Consider the following 23,657-nt stretch of genomic DNA (forward strand, 5'->3'; position numbering starts at 1 on the left):
TTCCAAGCTCCCACGCGAGTGTTTCAAACCGCCATCGAATATTCGACGTGAGAAGAAATTCCAATCAGGCACTGGCCGCGTCTAGAAAGATTTAGATTTTACGAAACGCGACGTTGATCGTTTTCAAATTTAAAGCTGATCTCTCGTCGAACCTTGACCCTGATCCCTTTTGAATCACTCACGATAGCGCAGCATCGTTCAATTTTATTGGCCATCTAATCCGCTTTCTGCGCTCGAAGATCAAAGAGAATGGAAGATTCCGGAGGTGGATGAGCCTCTCTTGCTGTCATACCTCTCCCCGTATTTCATTTCAAGCAAGGAAGGAGCTTTGAAACACTGTCAAACGAAATATCGTTGTACGATCAAAGTGGCCAAGGTTTTTTCCCACCATAAATGAATCCCTTTCATGGAGGAACGTCCGACTATGTTAAACACACGACCGCGAGAAAAAGAAAGAGAGAGAGAGAGAGAGAGAGAGACCGTGCACGAATAAATGTCGCGACGCGAACGGACAGAAGCCGTGTTTGTAATTGCGATAACAACGTCGTTATTCACCGACCTTTCGAAACCAACGGCGCGGGGAAATCAATCTTTTTTCATCGTTCGCGAAACATTCTTTAAGATGAATTACGCGCGCACCGGCGCCATTGGCGGGAACGTTTAGGGAACACAATGATAAAGCTGCATAACGAACGATACATCGGTTTTCGAGTAATTGGACGCATTGTGAGCACGTTCAGCGCCGGACAAGTTAATTCCAGCTGCCTTTTGTCCGGCCGCTGATAAATTATTTCAAGTTCTAGCCCCGCGGCCTTCGCCCGCCGCTATCAGATCGGACCGACTCGCCGAGGGATAAGTGAAAACAGACGGTCGTTTCTTCGGCTTCGAATCGTTTTTATTCAATTACTCGCTCGACCTCTGTGCTTAGGAGAGATTTAACCTCTTAACGATCTAATGAAATTACGAATTCCGATAAGGAGGAAAAAAATACGTGCCGCTCACATGCCAAATCGATTAACTCTGCCAAATAAGAAAAGTGGTGAAAAGTGACAAAGTAGCATACGTTGTTCTTTGAAATATAAATTCAAATAAGCGTTGTAGAATTATTATTACATTCCTGAATTCGATGTAAAATGTATGAGATAATATATCCTTGGAGTAAATTAGTATAGTTTCTACGTGGCTAAGCGAGTTAATCTATTTGACAAGTGAAAATCATTAAAACGTGTGATACTGGAAAAAAATTTAGTCCAAATTTCGTATCTATCGTGCATTCACATCGGCAATTATGTAACAGACTCTCTCTGCGAATAAAAGTCTAGTTAAATGTAAAACTTTTTCCACTCGTTTTATCTTAGACGAAAATATTCTGGAATATTTCGTGACCAGGACATCTAATTTTATCAAAGAGAACCGAACATATCATCGTGTTCGACTCTTAACAGTATTTGACTGGCTTACTCGAATAGACAACTATTAAAAGACAATAGTAAAAGCGTTAATTGGATAACGACGCAAAGTGTATTCGAGATTCGGGCGTGAAATATCGAGTGACTCGAGTTACACCGTGGTAATAGAGAAAAGAAGTCTCGGGAAGATTCAGCAGATCGAAAGGGGGACGCGTGTTTTTCTTGCAGCGTAATCGGCGCAGAAGCTCGTGGCGGTATGCTACGCCCTAAAAAAGCGCGTTTGAATGGGATCTCGAGTGTGGCATAAAACGAAAGGCACGCGAGAAAGAAACTGCAGACTACCACGAGTTTCGAGTGTTCATCGACGAGAGGCTCGCAGCTGGCAGCCACGCGAAGTGTCGACGGTAAACCAACCGTCCACGGAGAAATTCTCCTACGGATTGGAAACGTGTACACGCACGCGCGCGGTCGCAGGGATTGTTTCTATTAAGCGGCTCGAGATCAAAGGATCCAGATGTTGCAGACTGCGATTAAGTAGGTCTCTGTTCTCCTTCCGGACGGTTCTTTCGGTCCGTGTAGAGGACGGCGTGTCGCAATGAGATGCAAATTCGCTTATTAACCCTTATCGCCGTGTAAAAATCTCATGGGCTGACCACGGAGGAGCGTTGGCCCACCCACGACCTCTAAAAAAGAAAAACGGCGATTAATTCCTTTCTTCTTTTTCTTTCTTTCTGAATTTCTTCGCCGCCAGCACGAACTATCGCCCCGGTGTATCTTAGATAGCATTTCATCCCGAATACTTCAGCTAAAATTCATCAAGATTTCTTTCTTCGTTTAGGACTACAACGAGGACGAGGACGAAGAGGAAACCCCGACCACCACGCCGGCCACAACGACCACCACCACCACCACGACCACCACTACCACTACCACCACCACTCCCAAGCCTGTGGTTACGCAGAATTACGATTACCGGGACCCGAAGACGTACGAGGGTGGGACAGGAGCACAGTACAACGGGTACCAATCGAGAAGCGACTATCCATCGATGTCAGCGCACAGCGTTCACAAGTGGCAGTCTCTGGGCACTCGAGAGAGCGTCAAAGAAACCAGAAGCAATATGCAGCAATACAACAAGAACGGGAAGAGTAAGTTGGCTCCGATCTACGCGACGTACCTCGATGTTTCAGCGGAGAAAGGAAAAAAAAAAAAAGAAAAGGAAAGAGTCACATGCAGGGGGAATCCCGATCGCGTAGAGAAAAACCTTGCTTCGGCAACCGCGCGGTAATCGAAATTCCATCCTGTCGATTTATGCAAATATTTGCAGCTCGCCCTCGAAACAGCACCTGTCCGGCTCTCCTTCTTTTACAGCTATATCCGTCATTAATCGCTATTAAATCGACGATGGTGGTCTCGCCAACCACGCTGCCAATTATTCCACGAACGTAATATCAGATAAAAAGCGGCCGAGTCGATCTTTAACTACGTCCTGACTAGAAGCTAATAGCTAAAGTAAATGCCGTAATCGGCGACGAAACGAACTTCGCGAGCTTGTTAAAAATTTTATGCTTTCGTGTGTCCGCCGGACGAAAAAAAAGCTCGCGGATCGAATCGGGATCCTCCGAATTTTAAAAATGGTACATAAACAGTACCATTGCAGCAGTATAATATTTACAGGAAAAAGAAAACTCCTATAGTTCGTTTTCATATTTATCAACAAATTACTACATGTTAAATTAGGCCAGTGAAATGATAGCACACTTTCGAAATTGTAATGTAATTATACATGTATACAAATATTATATTGCTACAATGTACATTCACAAAATTTGGAGGATTCGATCCTTGAAAATATCTAACGACAGCACATGTGTGTCAGTCTTTCTTTTCAGGAGCGTAGAGAAGGCGATGCGGCTTAGTGGAATCAAAGCGTTCGCGTTTTCTAATCGTCCGCGACATAACTCTTCCTTTTCGATCGACAGCTGGCTCACGCTCGCTCGCGTAACGACGCCCTATTAATATGCAAATTAATAACGACGATTGCGCGGTTGCGGCAACTTTAGCCACCCTTCGTCCGAACTCTCTCGTATATTACACGGGTTGTGTATCTGCGCGCCATCCTTCCCTCCCTTTCCCGCTCGCTGTTCCGCGTTAATTCATATCGAGCCGCTCGAATCGATTTGCCGCGCTTCGGACACGCCGTCTACCGATGCTCGCTCGATCCTCGCCTGTTGCACACTCTCCCGGCAATTCTATCGCAAGGGAGAGATTCGCGTGGCGAATCAAATGTAACTTCTTGCGGCTATTGCGTCCGCCGCGATAAATCAAGACCGCGATAATTCGGCGGAGGACAGCCTCGTTGGAAACGAAGCCAATCCATCCCGATGGAAAAAAAAAAAAAAAAAACCGGGACAATCGCAGATCTAATCCGTTTCTCTTGCAATACATTCCAGAATACGTTTGAATACGGGATGTGCGGTGAGCGAGCATACTTTAGCTTCCCTCGCGGTCGTGCCTCTATTGTAAACGCGCCGATATGATCTCGTGTCAGTGCAGCCCGTGGCGAGAGTAACGCCTACGTTCGGAATTAGCATACAGCCAGATCCCCGGCGGAGATCGAGCCAAGAAAATAATTCTCCGCCGCCGAGATATTTCCGAAACTTCACCCCTCCCAGTCGCTTTTATTCACACTTCCGCGCCACGCGTCGCCGCGGCCGTTCGTACGTCGATTGAAACACATCGTGATATGCCATGATCGTTTCATGCCCGCTCTCTCGTTGAATCAGCCTCTATTCTTTCGCGATCCTCGCATCACGACAAACGGAAATCTCATCGGCCGAAACGGACCAGGGAGAACTGGAGAACGCACTTCCTCGAATAAACGAGCGGCGCGGCGCTTCCTCGAACCGCAACCTCGACTGCTCACAATTTCGCGAATCGCACAACCCTCGTTTTATCTTCGCGCGCGGTTAACTCTTTCACAGTCGTGCGTGCACGTGTACACTCGCTGATAAACGACAGTGTAATCTCTCCTAGCTGTGAATGACGAGTATACTCGTTACGCGAGAAAATTTAATTACAAATTGTTACTTGAATTAAATGTTTTTGTGGGAAATATGTTTAAGTAAATTTCAGACATTTTCGAGTATTCCGAGACTAGACTTGACTAGCTCTTTTTCACATCGTTTCTAAATATTTTCTTGCTATTAATATTAATCAATATTAAACAATGAAGTTATTGATTTTTAATAAAAAGGAAAAAAACTGTTTGGCGAAGTATAATCGTCGTCGCGTCGTTCCAGCGACACAATGCAGATACAGAGCTAAGAGGTTAATAAACGCCGAGTGGAGGATGCGTCAGCAAAATTGCCGATCATCTCCGGGTTCGCCGATCGACCGCAATAATTTTCGATTAGATACGACGGTCTGATCGCGACGTCTAACTGGAACCGAATTGGCTCCGAACTTGGCTTTATTAACCCCCGTCGATCGCGATCCGGCGAGTCTTGCTACCAGACAAGCTATGAATCTCTAATTTACAGTGGTCGAGACGCCGTCGAGGAAACTTTGTTACCGCGTTTTGCTAAAAATATCGCGCTTCCAGTTGATCGTGGCCAATTGGCTACGTAACCGTCTCAGCGATGCTGTTTTTATTCACGCGACGATTAGCGAGCGTTTATATCTTCGTATCTTCATCTAAGGAACGCGCATTAACGTTCACTCGATTCTTCCTGGCGTTTCTTCTTCGCGGCTGTTTGCGCCAGAATTTATTGATTTCTCGTAGTTTCTCTCCTGTAGTCGCCCATACAAATTGCAGCGAGCGATAGCCGCGGCATAATTATCGACGCTCCGTGAAACGCGTAGAAAGCGATTAGGTATCCGCGGCGCTGAATCAATAGAAAGCTCGCATGACTTATGTCACCTGCCTTGCAAAGATCCGTTTTGAAATACCGAGCCGAGCTGTCACATATTCTCGGTATCCGCGCGTCTAACGCCGAAGGGAGTAGATCTCTTTTCCACTGACCGGACTTTCCTCGATTTGTCTCGAAGAGCAAATTGTTGGTGAAACGAATCGACGAACGAACTGTATATAAGTGTGTGTGTGTGCACGTGTGTGTTTCAGCGGCAGAAATCCGAGAGGCTCTTCAACACGCGATGAAAGTGTCGCGAGAGGGTAGCTGCCGGTGGCCACGACCGAGGGTGATACCAGTCCGCGATGTCTACCCAAGCCCGTCCACCACTTACATTCCACACTGCGCCATCTTGCACAGGTGCTCGGACGACACCGGATGCTGCAGATCGGAAGCGCTCACCTGCGTGCCGAAGCACTCACACCGCGTCGAGCTCTTCTTCTACGTGAGTAAATCTTCCATTCGTCCCGATGCGAATCGCGCGCCGCTATTTGCCACGGTGCTGCACCATGCAAATTGACGTACGAGTTGGACAGAGTGCGCGGTCGCGGGCTCGTTACACGATAGATAAATCGCGCATAAGAGAGAGAAAGAGAGAGAGAGAGAGAAAGGAGAGTGACAGAGAGAAAGAGAAAGGGGGGAAGGGAAGACGTAAATAAGCAAGTACGTTGCATCGCGCAGAACGATGGATGCCACGAAGCAACAAGGAAGACTTTATCGTCAAGGAGAAAGTACCATTAATCGTGTAAAGTGTATTACGGAGAATTTATTAGCGAGAAGCCAAGGAGTCGCGGTATAACGACGTGATTTACGGGACACGCTATCGCCAATATCAAAACGCGCAATGTCCCAACTGATTTGAAACTTTGTCCGACGGGGGGCACACGCGAGTTTTCTGCCTCGTTGCGTACGCGCCGGTTAATGAACAGCGACGTTATCGGTGAACCGCGAATTCGATGACTGGACAAAATACGTTTATCTAGCACGGACTAGAAGAAAAAAATATTGGCCACGTAAATTTCTTGGCTTTCATTTGCCTGACCATTAGTGTCACGGGAAACGGGTACGCGTAGCCCGTGCGTTCGTTGGAACGCTTACGTATATACAGGGTGCTTTGTAACTGGTGGTGCAACCGAGGAAGGATTGATTCTACGTGAAAAAAAAAAAAAAACGAGTTGAGAAAGAAAGGATAAAATTTTTTCATTCGAACCTTTGTTTTCGAGAAGATCGAGTTTGAAAATTGATTAATTTTGTGAATGATCGACACGAGAATATTCTATGCAAAGAAACAAGTAAGAAACGGTAGAGTAAACTTTACATTTAAGGTGTCATTTTTAGAAGATACGTTTCCTCAAAAATTGCTTTGGCATACTTGATAAATTTTCAAATTCGATTTTCTCGCAAACGAAAGCTTTAAATGGAAAAATTTTATTGTTCCTTTTCCACGCATTTTTTTCACGTCAGAATCAGCTCCTACTCGGTTGCCCACTAGTTACGAGACACCCTGTATCTTTCCTTATCTCTGGCTGGCTACGCGACCGCGCGTGACTGAGTGTCAGAATTTATCGGGGTGTTCGTCACGCTGGCTGCAACCGCGGAACACCAACAATCCTTACCACAACTATGTATTTGTCAATTTGTATTCGAAATTAAACGCGAGTCTTCCGGGTCGACGTCTGATTCGATTCGTTCAATGCGTACGATATACGCATTCTCGCGTCGATACACCAAGAATCACTTACGAACATCGACGCGTCCTTTTGAAATCGATATGGCCGTAATTAAGCGGACGACACGCGCCTTCTCCCATGGTGGTCTATCGCGATACGTCGCGTTGTGTCGCGCTGGCCACGCACCACCATGTATTTATGCACGAAATCGATCCCCCCCCCCCCCACTAAATTATCGGTTCTCCAACCTATATATTACGCTTGATTGTCGTCGATGCGCCAGCTTAAAGTCTCTCCCCAATTCCCCGCGCGTGTATTGCAAAAACGATGCTCGTTCCGCTCTTGTAACGATCGACTTCGACGAGATATAGAAGTTATTTATTCATTGGTAATTAATATGGATATTGAGCTCGTGTTATACTTAACTGAGGAAAGAAAACAAAAAGAGAAAATGCAGTTAGGAATTACAACGCAAAGAGCTATAATGAAGTATAATATAATATGAACATCGTGCTTGTTTATTATATTACAGAACCATTCATTATTATAATTTATAATGCATTCGTATTATTGTTTATCCAATTGGGTATATCCCGTGTATGAATAAATAAATAAGTTTAATGGATTTTTTAAAATACGTGACAATGAAAATGTATAAAATACAGATAAAACAGATAGAAAAAAGAAGGATCAATTCGATCGGTAATTGGCTCGTCAAATCTAACAATAAGATCGTGTTAAAAATTTGGCTCGAGATACTATGGTGTAAGTATAGCGTGCATACTAATTCAAAATCTCTGTGGGTTGTTTCTTCTCGTGAAAAGGATCGCCGACGAAGAACGCATTTTCGATCCATATTTTCGTCATTTCGCAAACCGGTAGTCAGGATTGTGCAACCGGTCGCGGATGCAGGTTAGGTTTAAAGACGCTCTTCGTGCAACCCGATACTTTCCAGCACCGTTTTATGCCGCGATTATGAGACGATTCGATCGATGCGCCTCTTTTCTTTCCTCCAGCTTCCAATTCAGTTAACCTAACCTAATTTCACATGCAACATCGATAGATCTCGCAGAAACGCCTCGAATGGAAATTTTGAAATCCTCGATACTTCAGTTTATGCTTCATTGGTTGATCCATTGCATTATCTCGTACTAATAAACATGTAACCGTACTAATAAACTGTTACCGTAAATTGTTAAAAACCAATTGACTCAGTTTCTTCGACTTATCGCCGAGAGATAATCCAATGACTGGGTTAATTAGGTGGTAATAACCTTTCATCGAATGCAGCTCGTCGTTGATAATACCGTAATCGAGAACGTCTCGATGATTTTTCCAATATTTCTGCATTTACGCAAAGCTCGAAAGAAAAAGAAGGAACACGTATGAAGGCTAACTGTAAATATTCGAGACGGTCGATAAAGGTCATTAAAAAGCGTGTACCTATAACGAATCGATCGTAAAGCGTAAAACGGTTTTTGCGCTCAGTAAAACGTGTGCTACAAATGTAAGCGCGATTCCTTTTGATATATAAAATCTCTGATTAATAACTTTGATAATTAATGTAACTTTAATAACGTTCCTTTGTGTTCGATTGAGTCATTCTAAAAGAAAGAGAAATAAAATAGAAAATTTGTAGGGATTCCAGATTCGTCCTATTTTCAAAGCTTCCTTATCGAGTGAGTGTAACCTTCGTTTAGGCGAGGAATCAAAGTTCACCGGAAGTATGGAGCGTGTTCTGCAGACGCGAGACAGCGCGGCCATAGATTTTCAGTGACGGAGGGTCGGCTCGAAACGAGTCGTTAAACTTCACTAGCGATCTTAATGAATCAATTAATCCTGATGGATCTATTGCATTCCTACTGGACTGCAATCCACGAACCGTGGATTAGATTGAACTACATTCCTAGACGATCTTCCTACGAACGTAGCATCGTGCAGTCAAGCTGTTCTTATCTTATTTCTTCGCCAACTTCCTCTTTATATTTATTATATCTATATTTATGGGCAATGATCCTTTGATCACACCCAACAGCCACTGAATTTATAAAACTTGCTTGCGGATAGCAGAATTCTTGTCCGAAATAACTTAAAACAATTCACTTCGATTTTATTATTTCATACGGGATAAATGTCTGCCCTATAAATAAATGATGCAAAAATGTACATTTATACGACACAAAGCGTAAAGACTACGGAAAACACAATTAGAATAACATAAATGTAATAAACGTATGTATACAGTTGCAAAGTCAATTAGAACAGAGAATAAGAAATTAATACCAAGTTAAACTGTATAATAAATAACAAGCTTGGATTAGTTTATAGCCCAAGCACGCCGAATGGTATTCAAACAGTTGGCGCTGATCCAATGTTTACAAATGGCGTTTTCGACATTTTGACTATGTTCTTTGCCAGAGCCAAAAGATCAATATACGTAAATATAAGTAAAACTTGTTGAAACATCGCGTACGATGTTCCTATGACGCCGGATCGCCGGATGGAAATGAAAATCATCGCGATATAAATCGCAATAAGCGGGCAATTGCCAATGCAAAGGTGCAACAACGCTACGAATGTAATTTGCATTTTGCAGCAATTACTGTTCCGAGCTTCGCCAGGCCGACATTGGCATAAGTTCTCGGCGACTGTTGTGGGAATCGGCGGTGGGTCGTGTACTGCCAGATCGTACTCTCGGATCTTTATGAATTAACGTTCGCGTTGAAATCGTCGAGTGGTTTCTCTCGATCCTCGTGACCATCGACTCTTCAGGTTCGAGCGTTCGAATTTCGTGTTTTGCAAAGACGGAACCGATATCTAGCTTAAACTCAGCCACAGTGATAAAGTGGACACTCGCGATTGTCGATCGTTCAACCTCACAAGGCGAACGTCTGCACGCAAGAGCAATGAGAGAAGGTAAAAACAGTGAGAGAAGCTCTCAAGAAAACAAAAAAATCCCTCGATTGGGCATCGAGCCGTTGAACGCGATTGAAACGACCGCTGTTGATCGATCGCGTGCTCGCGAAAGGTATTTCATATAAAACGCGAAAACGTTAATTGCACGTCGAAAAGCTGGTATCTACTTTCTAAAGCGTACTCTATCTTGGCAAGGATCGTTGGACGTATCGTTTGATGGTACACCCACGCAGAAAGTACGGGCAATCAGCGGCACAAACCGATTGTATATTGTGATAAATGTATGTACAGACCCAGATCCACCGGGGACCACTGCTCGGGAAGAAGCTCATAAATTTAATAAGAGTTTCTCTTAATAAGAGTACATTGAGTTTCTCTCTCTTTTTTCTTTTTTTATTACATCGTCGAATCATGGAATGCGAACAATCCTGGTCGTAACTCGCGCAATGCCATTAAACCGTTATATCAATTACCGAAGCGAAGCTGCTGACGAAGCATAAAAACGCGTCGAGATATGATACTGGTCGACGAAAACTTCTTTGGTTACAAACGAGCGAGACTTATTACAGACTCCAAAAAAAAAAGACTTCGCGAAGCAGAAACGTTCTGATAATTGCGCGTAGTGAATAATTCCCAAGCGAAGCTGCGTGATCCATTTGTCATCTATAATTATCGCGAGCAACTCCTCGAGTTGCCACCTGTCCCACCCTGACCGACTGTCAAAACGATACACGAATTACAACTTTGTCACTAACGGCTCTTCCGTCCACGAGTGAGTAAGTTTCACAAACAGAATTGAAAGTTGGCCGAGTATCAAATTTGCCTCAGACGCGGATGTGCAGGTTTCTTGCGGCGCTCGGGAGCGTGTGCATCCACGCAGGTCACGGTGTGCACGGTGTGCTTATAAACAGGCGAGCAACTAAATGCGACACGAAACTTCGGTTGTATTAATAGTAAGCCAGTGTTGCTTCCGTGATACCAAAATACGCTGATTTACAATCTTCCCTTAGGTCTCGACTCTCCCCGGAAAAGTAACTGGGTTAACGTCTGTCGATCGTTAAATTTTTCTAAAAACACTCTGCGAAAGACGCAGTATACCCACGAATTGCTATCAAAATCTAGACGAAACAGGAGACACTGGATTTCATTCTACGACAATTTCGACATCTCGTCTTTCAAATCCGGAAAGCACGCTCAAATATATATCCATATTTCTTTTTTTTTTTCTCCAATCTGATTATTACTAGTCATTCGACCAGTTTGTGTGAAGTATTCCTCTGGTTCTTTTACAGTAACCATTACATAAATAAAATAAATCTAGATTGCGACCAGTTACAATTAATGGCAATCGTTTGATCGAGCAAAGATACGAGCGAGACACCGTGTGAACCTATCGAGTAGTTGCAACGCGATAATAAGTGTTTTCCGATACGCGTTAACGTGCCGTTTTTCGATACGACTCGGTCACCTCGTTTCTTCACATTTGCATCGACAGCGATTGTGGTTTTTGCGCGGAAACCGATAACTCAAGACGTGGATAATGCACCGATGTTGTTGTTCTGACGTCTGACGAATTATTGTAGTCAAAGTGGCGAGGTCGTCGATTTTCTAATTCTCCGCGAACGCTACCGCGGGATTCCGAGAGGAAATATTGCGCGCGTTTGTTCGATTCCGCGATGACTGATGATTCTGCATTAGTTCGAGCGAGAAAGTCCTTGGCAAAAGTGAAAGAAAAATCCATCATTTTGCCGTCGACTTAAGTTGTCTATGATTCTTTTTGTTAAATCTTTCTGTCATTCGCATATTACAAACATAAGAAAAGGAAAAATAATTTTTTTATTGTTAGAAATTTAAAAATTGTCGTGCTTACTAACTACGTATTAAAAACATTTAATTGGTGTCACCGAACATCGAGGATCGAAACGATATAGAATAAGATTTCGAATTTAATTTTGTTTTATTACTATTCTCTGTCACTGATGTCAAATACAAAGTAACATTAAATAGTCAAATTTCAAAATCTGATTATAGATTACTGCAATTGTTCGTAAACTCAACGATACTATTTGAGATTTAAAGTGACATTTATAAATACTGACACGTTTGCAACTGTCACTGGCCGGAATGAGCGAAACATAGTACACAGAGCAAGAATATGTAAACATTATCTTGCCATCTTCCAGCAGCCCACAAGTATTCATTTTACATGTCCTTTTGAATAGCGTGAAGAACTGTTGTCACATTGAAGTGATATAAGCGTTTATATATAATGGCACTTTTAAGCACAATAAGCATCAATAAGATGGTGAAAGAGTTAAAACGATTCATTGTATTTTATTCAGTATAAACAGCCATTCAGTGTTAACTGTGTGCGATTTATTTGATTTCGCCTCAGGTAATATTTTCTTTACATTTTCGACTAATTTATTTGTTCTGACGTCTTACGCTTCTGTACATAAAATGCTCAGAAACAGTCACTTCTTATTAAAACCAACTCATATAATATAAATAGATATTCTTTGTTAATTGTTAAAATCGCCAATCGTCATAATATGATTATTATATTATAAATAATATTATGAATGTTACAATCAATTACGATATTATAATTCATCTGTTCCACTGATTAAAACTTTTGATAGGAAGTATATATTTATATGGCTCAAGTCACTTTTGATGGGAAATAATTTATATTGATTAGTTTCTGAGTTCTCCATATAATATATATATATACTTTCCAGTTACGTTAGAAGTTTCTGAAATTCCTTAAAATCCTGTGACTAGGAACTTGGTTGCAACTGTCATCAACGTGGAATTCTTTAACGAAATCTTGCGATAATTTGAAGTAAAACCATGTAGGTATACCAGGTACGAGGTTCTTCAATGCATCTAGGGTATCTAGGGCTTCTATCGAGTTTGCTATATTTATGTCCTGGTGCCATTAGTTATCGCGAAAGTTTTAAAAGCGCTGCCATAGTCCCGGTTCGTAATTTGGAGCACCGATTGTGGCGCAACTCTCCCTGAGAATATTCGCTGCTACAGAATCAGTCGTAAAACTTCTCGAAACAAAGTTTTCTCATCAAACAAATTGCATATAAACTGATGGTGTGAACACCATGTCAGAACGAGGCAACATCGCGATAATTGAACGATCCTCGACGTTCGGAATGACGTTGATCGCGGAAGGGAATCGCGTTTGATCATTTTGGACGAGTAAAGAGTCATCGAGGAAAGTTTGACGAAGCGAGAGCAGCTGTGTTGTTGGACATGCAGCCAACTGTTATGCCAGTTCCACGCTAGGCAGAAACTGCATAGCATCCACTGTTGCTGTTGGCGAGCAGTTCGTGTACTGCAGTGTGAACGCGGCATTACAAAATAAAGCATCCACATACGCTTCGTGTTCGCAAATAAATTCTTCGATATACCGCTCATCGAGCGAACACTGTCCGCTTTTGCAAGCGAGCTCTCTGTAATCTGACCAGCTCGCCAAAAGTGTTCACGTTGCTATTTTCATAAATAGTTGGCAAACTGTTTTGTCAACAGTAGTGTGGACGCGGCATTATAATGGCCAATGGATACCCATCGCGGAAACGAATTGTCTTCTTGACTGTTGTCTTAGTCTTCTCTACTTTTAATCCTGAGAAATCCTGAGAAATCGTATTGCTCATACGTAGAATGACTCGACAAAAGGAATAAATTCTTGCAAAGTGGACTTTCGTCCCTCCGAGGAAAATTCAAGAAAGGAAATACAGCTGTTAGCCCACCGAGAGATTGGTCTCGAGACGAAGAAACGACGCCCAACGTTTTAACGAAAGACAGTAGATGTCAATCGGAAGAACGAAAGGCTAGTTGTTAATGGATCGCTGCGGTTGTCAGGCTACCAGAATCAACGGTCACCTCGTTGTTTCTGGGTAAGTAGGGACCCCACGCTAGATTAACGATGCCCATCCGACGCGACGTCACGAATGAAGAGACTGGTATCGGCGCGGACATGCCTGTCATTTTAATGGGACGGCGACGTGGCTCTTGTTTCGGAAATTACACCTGACCTGACGGAACCGAGTTCTTCTTTCTGACAAGTGGCAGCGAAGAAATGCCGTCCCATCGGGGCCTCCTTATCGTGTAAGCCTCTTACGCGAGGGCCCCGGGTTAAACCGTTTAAACCACGGGAAATAAACGACGCCTCGACGCATGTTGTGCGGGTAATGGGCATTTCGTCCGCTTCGCACGGACTTTTCATCCGCCTGATAATTTTCGAGCTTGTACCGAAAGGGGGAGACTAGCTAAAAGGTCTCGCTATCTATTCGACGACATTCTAACTAGGAAAATCCAAATTCAGTTTCAGTGACGTACGTGAAATACATCGCGTAACTGCAGCATTTTTGTAGAGTCTTCACCAGCACGAAAGGACAGACAATTGGTTTAATAAAATAGTGAGACCAGATTCAATTTATCAGTTTAGTTTTACATATTGTCATTTCATTAGTTGTGTTTCTTCTTATTGTTTCCAGTAAAATTCCACTTTCATTTTTAATCGTATTTATATTTATATTCAATTGTATTTAATTTTTGGACAGATACTATATTGGTCAGAACGAACACTGTTAATTAATTAATTATAAAATATTAATTAATCATATTAACATTTATTATTAATTATTAATCATAGACAAAATTTATTATTTCTTTAATGTTTCCTACAGAGTGTTCACATTATTATTATCCAGCTTTTTCTTCGAAATAGTAAACGCGTAAGAAAAAGTGCAGAGGAAAAAATTGCACAATTTATCGTGACCAATCGTGTAACAACTTATATACTGTATTTACAATATTTTTCAAGGAATTAACAATTAGTTTCCGCCACGAAAATCGCTGACGAGTTATTTCTACTCACTTAATTCAACTCACGATTTCTACCCAGTATATTTCTAAAAAACTAGCACTTTTACTAAACTGACACTCAATGAACTAGTACCAGCAGTCGAAAATTGAACTATTCGGTCATACGTGCAAAAAAAAAGTTATTTCAAATGTAGATTCTTACAACATCGTTCAAAAAATCGAAGAGAAAGTAACTTTTCTACTAACCTCACCAAGTATATAATAAATCACTGTAGAAGACTCCAACAGATGGTAACTGAAATTACAGAATACCGGTTTCGTATAGAAAGAAAAAAAAAAAAGAAAGAAAAGAAAAGAAAAGAAAAGAAAAAAAGGGAAACGAAAAAGCGAGAAGCAAGCGATAAAAATCGTGGAACGAAGAGCCGAGGAAAGAGAGGATCGTAGTCACGACTTCCTTTTCCGCTGGCCCGTAGAGCCTCGCCTACTCGCGGTGACCCCACAGGGTCAGCTGTCAGCTATCGATAGTCCCGCCTCGTACACGCCAGACATGCCCTCACATGCCAAGCACCGTGTTATTTCTATTTTTGTTCGAATGTCGGTAGATGCGAGCATCATGCATCGCGTGTGTCGTCCCGGTATCGTAGTGCGTGGCTCGTCCACGACCACGTACATGCTTACATTCACGTGGAGGACGTCTGCCTGCCGAAGTCGTCGTACACGTTCGTACGTACATACGTGCGAGTCCGATGGCTCCGTTCCCATCAGACACGCTCCTTTTACGCCAGTCAATGAAATTTGCCATTTATAGGCCTGCTGTATAACTTGCGCTCGATGTAAGTTACTCGCCGCGTCAACTCGAGGGGATAGGCGAAAAGCATTGTTGCTCGAAGTTAATCCGACGATCGGAGAGCGTGAAACGAACTCTCCCTTTGACAGTGTTTTACTATCCATTGTGTCTGGGCATCGCGTCGGAAATGGCCCGAGACGCTCGATGAAAATTCCAGATAACAGACGAGTCTGGTTACGCTTGCCGACTTCTCCATACAGTAACAGTTTCTGCGCGTGACCTCAGCAGAGTTTCAGCGGTCGGAAGCTCGACGAGGCTGGTAATTAACGACGAAGATCGAATTCGATCGGGTATATATGCAGTTACGGTAGTCGGTGGGAACGATGGGTCGATCGTGGGTGCATCTTATCGTGGAAAGAGTCTCCTTCCGCGAAGCGATACCGTGTGGCAATTGCAAGGAAAGGAAAGGTAGTAACAGGATGCCGGCCGGTAAGTCACACGAGTGGATAAGATTACATCTTTTGAACGCGATTTACGGGGCACGATTCACGAATAAGTCACCGACGGTCGGATTCGTCTGTTCCTCGCTCGTTGGAAAATTATATTACACGCTGTTACAGCCATCGAGTTAATGAGCGTCTAGTAGCGATCGCGTGAAATTTCAGGCGACAACCGGTCAACAGGAATTACCGGCCGTTCTCCGCGTGTAAGTCGCGCGCGCACACCATCTTTTCTTCTTTTTTTCCTATTTTTTTCTTCGCACTGCCTTTCGTAACAGACACTCGTGCCAAGCGGATTAGCATAAGACCGCTCGGCGATGCAATTTATTTGCAGCTAGTGCCACGTCTACCGCGCGTCGTCGGCCAATCGTCGTTTCTCGAACGAAGAATCTACAAAATCCGCTGCCTCAGCTTGTCCTTTCATTTTTTTATTTTTTTATTTTTTTATTTCTTTTTTTTGGCTGGGAAATAGGACGAATTTCCAAAGTGTAAAGAATCAAAGATACGTTTTGCTGCAGTGAAAGTTCAGTGTTTAAAACAATGTTCACCCGAATGTTTAACACGCCAATGGCAAGACTATTAGAGAATTACTTTTTAACCAATCTAATATATTATTTTTCCATGTAAGATGGATCCGTTGCAAACGATTGACTATGAGCTCCAACTCTGACACCTACCAATGAGTTCTAATATTAAGATTGACGTACCACATCCCGTAATTAAAGTTGTCCTAAATACCAAACTGCAGCCGAGAACTTTATGAGTAATATTCGACGGCGAACCGAATCATGTTTCTACTTTAGAACTTATTCCCTAGATCATCATTTCACGCGAAGCTCTAGACGAACGAAATCCTTTCGATTTCTTCGAAAAATTACTCGTGGCGGGCAATGTAAAGTATTTACTCGTCGAAGGAAAATTTCAACATTGCCAGAGAGTACAAAGTCTAACGATTCTTCGCGTTCTCTTGATTGTTACTGTACAGCAGACACCAGCGAAAGGATAAGTACGAGTACGTGAATAGAGAAGGAATTTCAATTAGTGCCATTGTCGATTAGCGTTGACGCTGATGGAACGCAAACCGAAGGTCATAAACACAGTTCTTCGTTGTCCGACACAAGAGCTACACAATCTCGATTAATCTCTTTCCTCAGAGGAGAAATTCCTATCTCGACGAGAGTCGGCGATAGCTTATCGCCGAAGTTCAAACAACGGCCTCGCCAGGCATCTTAAACTTTCACGCTACACTTACTGCATCGGCCAGGATGCCGACCTTTCGTAGGTGTGTTATCAAACCTGTAGAAAAACCGGCTGATTGTCTCTTGTAATCTCTCCTCGTACATCCCGTCTCGGACGTCCGACTACTAACTCGACCACCTGCACAGACTGAACATCCTGTGTAGGTACTCGTGTAGCTCGTAATTTACCGTCGTATCCTTGCCTGGCAGTGGTTCTCAATATCGTTTGCCATGAACAACGAAAATCGTCTAATCTATTGCCTATCTATTATCTAACTGTAATAGTATATTATATATAATTTACATGTAACGATATAAATAATAATAATAATAATAATGATATTTATCATCAAACGGGCAAACTGAAATAAAAAGTGCAAGATACAAAGAGGGACAAACCGTTACGTGTCACAGACATGTTAAAGGAACATTGAAGAGCTTCGTTTTGAATACAGCTACGTATCCAGAACAAAAGTCGGTTTACTTTATGTTGCACATATCTGTCTATTTGTAAATATCTTTTTTGCAAGAATACAGACATAAAGCGAGAATCTTATCGAACGAAATGATAATATTTATTTTCACTTCAGAACTTCAGCATGTAATGATACATTGAATTAATGAAATATATTTTTATATTGTATTTTTGTACGCTTTTTGTTTGTTTTTCAGTAACATTTTCCAAATTTATGCCACGTGCTATCTTTCTATCCTAAGTATTAATATTATTTTATTATTAGTACATTTTTTATATTATTATTATTTCTTTATATCATTATTTTATCATTATTATCGGTCAGCTAATTTAGTAGTCTTATTTATTGGATTTCGAGCACCGTAGAATGTATTATACTAATGACTGATGGCAAAAACGGCAAAAAGTATAGTATCTGGATAGTGCGTCCACAGATTTGTCCTAAGTAATGTAAAAGAATCTGGCACAATTCTCTAAATTAAGTAGAACTCACGAAAACTCTTCTTCAGAAAGAAAACCGACTCAAAGATCGCGTCATGCGAATTAATCTCCTCGTGGATCAATCGCTTGCGCGTAGAAAACCTCAAAGTAAACGCGTCGGAAAATTCGCCGAAGCTGCACTGCCTCCGGTAACAACTTCGTACGAGATCAAATGGTTTTATGAATAAACCATAATGAATGCGTCCCCGCGAGCAGACGGAACAAGAAACATCAAACGCAACGGATTATTCCTTGTACCCAGTTGGATTACTTCCATGACTTACCGTGCGTCAATGGACAGTCATAAATCTCGAAGGTAGATCATCATTACAGGAGGAATGTATTTCGCGTGGAGGACAGGGAATCATTCTTCACGGAGGACTCCGGTGTTTGTGGCTGTGCCTCGTTAAAATCGTTGAGAAACAGACGATTGCATTCGCCCGACCCAAAAACCAAAATATTCATGTACAAAAGTAGAGGAACAGAATGGACGCGCCAGGGCTTGGAAGATGACGCTCCTAGAGCCGAGCGTATCTGCATACAATAAAGAAAGCTAAGAGGGAAAGACTTCGTCGCTAGAAGACGCGAGTGGAGTTTACGTCGACGAAATCGAGGCATCGAAAGTATCTGAAACGATGGTATCTTTACGCGCGTTTCCACGAGGCAGCTAACAGACGATCGATCGTCGGACTAACCTCGGCTAACCCCTGGTTGCGCGAGCCACGGACAACGAGGATGGTTCGTTAAGGCTTGATTATTCCTCGAGTTTAGTTACCACGGGTGACTGCATTATACGCGCGTTCCACGAGCCTTCGTCTCTTGTGTGTAACGGCGCAATATTCAACCTGACACAGCAGCGCAACAACGTTGGCTCCTGTTGTGTGTGCAATTCTGAAGCAGCGAGCTCTTCCGCTCGTATGTGCGCGACACGATCCTCCTTGTCTTTTAACCGCCTGCTAGAATGATAATTTCCCACCGCTGCCAGCCACGTGATGCGCCACGAAACGATATAACGAGTTTCAGACGACTAGACTTCGTGACTTTTGCACCTTTTCGGTGATCTTCGGACAAAAGCCGAACGCGATTTTCTTTTCGTTTCATTTCAAAAGGGATATTTCCATCCTTTCCAGTAGTCTTATATAAAGCTTCGAGGCTCAACATTAAAGGACTGTGGTCGAGAATCAAGTTTTTAAAAGCTTTGACTTATTGTTAGATTGACAATTCTTCGTGTTATAATTGCCATGAATAGTCAAATTCATTTGGAAATTTGTCTAAAGTCATTGCACAGATTTCAAATAGTTCCTATATTTTTGATTTGTCGTAGGAAAATTTCTCTGATCATTAAAAAAAAAAAGAATAGCGAAAAAATGGCAAATAAGTTAAAAAGATTATATCTAGTTTATATTTTTTGTCACACTGATATTATTTATCATAGTTTGATGTAGTTCTCCGAGAATATTAATTTTATGACATTACCTAAATTTTTGTACGCAATAAGAAAATTATTCAACCGTAATTAGAAGTGAATTTTATTATTTTCTAAACCATTGTATGAATGATCCATGTAATAATAAATAATAATAAATTCAAAATTGAGAATTCGACCCGAAAAGGATTAAGCAGGAGGAGTAGGATCGTGAAGAAAGAGTTCGGTAGGCGACGATTAACACATTCGACACCGATAACGCGATTATCGTGTCATTTAATACTTTTACTCATAATCAGCAACCAAAGACGCAACGTCTGCGACATTGACTGAGAACGTTATTACTTAGTTCTTGGGTTGCAACCGAAAAACAAAGTCAACTGTAGAACAAAATCTCTAAAGCAAAGCATAACGGTTGGTTTTAATATCGCATAAAATATAGCACAATCGTTAATGTGTCCGCGTTGTTGTTTGAAAGCAATTTTCTCCCAAACAACGCCATCACTTCGGCACAAGTTTAATTGCCATTAATTCAATCGTAAGTAGAAATAATCGTTGACCATTGTGAACACAGTGTGTTTCAAAATCCACCGATCTCGAATGTATTAACCTTCGTTTAGTCCTCCGGATTCGGAGTAACGAGAAGCACGAGCTTAACAATGCCAAGAAGCTCGACCACGCGAGAGACCACAGACGAAAACCACAAAAGATACGACTTTCGTGGCAATGACTCACGTAACATCGCGTGCACAGCAGTCTTAAGCATCAGCGGCCGGGATTAGCCAGCTTCTGCACACGACTTCTGTCGCAGAACACAGCTCCGAATGAAGAGGAAGCGGTTCGTTCGATTTAACAAAAAGGCTGGTCCGTTCGTGACGATTTCGCTTCGCGTTCCTGGACCTTTTCGACGAGTCTGCTCGAGAATCTCCAGCCACGACTTCTTGCGTTTTCTTGTTACTAAACAACTTCTATAGTTGATACTAGAGCTATGCGAGACACTCGGGTATCCATAAAGTATTCGGGTAGAGCAAAATTATCAGGGTGTCTCATAAAATGTCTGGGTATGCAGATACCCAGATTATCTTATGATATATTGAGATGAGGTATCGAATTGTTATTAGAATTGTTAATACCCGACCGGATAATCTGAACACTCGATACTGTTTTATCCGATGTTTCGAGTAATTTATATTTTTGTGACAAATAACAAAACAAATTATAATTTACGTCTACTAGAGTAGGTGGAGAACCCGAGAAAAAGATTAGGAAAACTTGCTGAAAAATATTTACGTATACCAGACAACATCTGCCAGCTCTGAAAAAGTATTTTTCACAACTGGAAAAATATTGTAGTTGGAAATACACTAGTATTGAGAATTATGGACTTGTTAGCATTTCGTACGAGGACAAAATAAAGTAATTGCGTCATTGTTTAAAGACCTAGATTGTTTTATTACTTGTCGCTGAAACATAAATTATTTTGTGGAAATCCCAATAGTGCGAGTAGAAATAATAAATGTATAGTCTCATGTACCCTCGTGGGTATCTCGTGATAATTCTTGCTTCTCATCCAAAGAGTAACCTCATCCGGAGTAACTCGGGTAACTCAACATACTTCGAGACACGAGGTGTGTTGCACGATGCCGAGGAAGTACTTGTAGGTCCCGAATAGGTAATTACTTCCTGGCCAAGGTATCCGACAACTTGTCATAATTATTCAATCGGGTGGACAGCGACATACGCTGCGAGGGATTTCTAATTTCGGTCGTAGCCGGTGCCGGCTAATATTTACTCGCGTTCAACTAATTAGACGGTGTGCCTATCGGTTCCTCAATTAGAATCCCGTTCCACCTAATTGCCCCGTGGAACGAACGTTGCCCCACGCCGGGAGCTTTCTTAATCGAGCCTGATCCGGTCGTTAACAGACTCGCGGAAGTTTGTTTTCGTAGAAGGGTTAACCTCTCGGCGAGACTCGGACGAGGAAACAGTTTAGGTAGGGAAGTTTAACTCCGCGCGTGTGGTCGCTCGAACCTGAATGCACGCGTCCACGTTTCCTCCTTTCTCCCTCCTCACGCGTGTTGTGTGTGCTCCCTTTTGCTTTTTAATCTTCTCTTTTCCCTTGTCTTTCGACACCGTCCAATTACAGTTCTCGTTCTTTTTTTTTTTTCTTTTTTTTTTTTTCTTACTTTGTGGTATTAATTTATTTCTTCCACGCGATCTCGTGAATTTCTATTACCCTCGGTTTTTGCTTATTTACCACATCCGATCGAATATCTCTTCGTCATTTTAATCTTCCGCGATAATATCTGAAATATCTCGATCATTTTCGCTAGGGTGAGCACGAGCCAACTCATCCGAGAAACAAATGACAACTTTTCATTACTGTGACAAAGTGACATACACCACTTTCAAAATAAACGTTTCACTTGAAAGTTCGTCAAACAACGTAACTCGTCCGGAGCGAGTTGCAGCCAAGTTTCCCGACCACCTGTCGTTCCAAGTCGTAAATTCTTTTCCGGTTGCACGACGTTCCTCTGCACGACGTCCCGCGCTTACGAACACCCGCCACATCCAAGCTATGCAAGTTAGGACGTGGTTTACTTGCAACTCGTCCGTCGAAAGCGTGCTCTTGCGATGCACGTCGAATGTGCAGTCGAATCGGTCGCACCGGCGTGGCTCGCGTTCCGGTTCATTCCGTTCTGTGAACGTATGCGTTGCATTATGCATTAGGGCTGATTCGCGAGGACTATGTACCCAGGTAGCGGGGAGGTCGCCAGCTCTTCGAAGGATATTCTCCGGCGAGTGTGGAGTCGAACGCGCGAACCGAACGATCCCTTTAATTGATTCGCTACAATACCATCCGGTTCCGATGCATAATGCATAAGGCGCTTGTGCAATTCGATCTGGCTACGATCGATAAATCAACGCGATTAACAGGGAATATCTGTCGTCCGACGCTCTTTTTCAATGGACGAAGTAGATCAAGGTATGTTTTCCAGGTGAAGAGTCTTCTTCTCCGTCAAGCGATCGATCACTTCGTGAAAAGTGAACCGAGTCAATAGCAGTCAATAGCAGGGTTGGGGAAAATTTGACATAATTTGATATAAAATAGTAAACATTAAATATTTGCATAAGTAAATACTATTTGGAAATACTATTTCATTTAATACTTAAAATTATGAGAAAATATTATTTACCACTTTCACTCGGATTCAAATATCGAAAATAATGAATTGAAAATAAAACGTACAAATTTTAAAAATAACCTTCTATTCAGTTAGGTGGATACATTATGAATGTCGACGAGCGTAGCAACAAAGGTTGGTATGTTGTGTGAATGTTGAGTATTGGTAGTTAGGGAAAATGAACGAGATGAGGAAGAACGAGTAGTATGGTGTGTGCATCCAAGGTGTGATGAAAACATAAACAAGATACCTGTATACATAAGGTATACGTAAGGTATAAACGAGATACGTGTACACATATACGCAAAAGGTATAGACTCGATTCGTGTGTACATATACAAAAGGTATAAACACGACTCATGTTCACGTATATACATATATATTACATACTATTAGTTGTAATACCATTATTCTAAATACTATTCTGTGAAATATTACTATTTGATGAAACATTATTTTCCTATACTTTAATGAAATACTTATTTCACAATGATATTTCCATATGTAACTACACACATGAGAAAATCAAAATATTTACATTATATTTACTATTTCTCCCCAGCCCTGTATATTAATGCTAGATTTCATTGAACGTGGTGTAGCAAATTTAACAATATCTGATTGCTCCGTTGTTTCTCCATTACTTATGTTTCCATTATTTGGCAACTTCATACGTAGTTCAAACGTAAGAATCAGCTTGAAAAGATTCAGATCATTTCCTTGAGGTTCCCTTCAAATCTGGCCATCAATTAGTTATGCAATTATGATTTGCATTTTCATATCTGATACAATTAAATGTACGCTTGCTAAAGTTATAT

General features: G+C 41.9%; 1 protein-coding gene across 1 annotated transcript in view; it reads left to right on the plus strand.

Annotated features, from left to right (window-relative positions):
• Positions 1–23,657, plus strand: part of LOC122529776 — an 87,160-nt gene that overhangs the window by 37,646 nt on the left and 25,857 nt on the right. Inside the window, exons 2-3 of the mRNA XM_043656207.1 lie at positions 2,248–2,557; positions 5,533–5,765. Coding sequence (XP_043512142.1) covers positions 2,248–2,557; positions 5,533–5,765 — 543 coding nt within the window. The remainder of the gene's footprint in view (positions 1–2,247; positions 2,558–5,532; positions 5,766–23,657) is intronic.

This window comes from Frieseomelitta varia, unplaced genomic scaffold (genome assembly GCF_011392965.1).
Source record: "Frieseomelitta varia isolate USP_RPSP 00005682 unplaced genomic scaffold, Fvar_1.2 scaffold_308, whole genome shotgun sequence".
In the NCBI taxonomy this organism is placed as follows: Eukaryota; Metazoa; Arthropoda; class Insecta; order Hymenoptera; family Apidae; genus Frieseomelitta; species Frieseomelitta varia.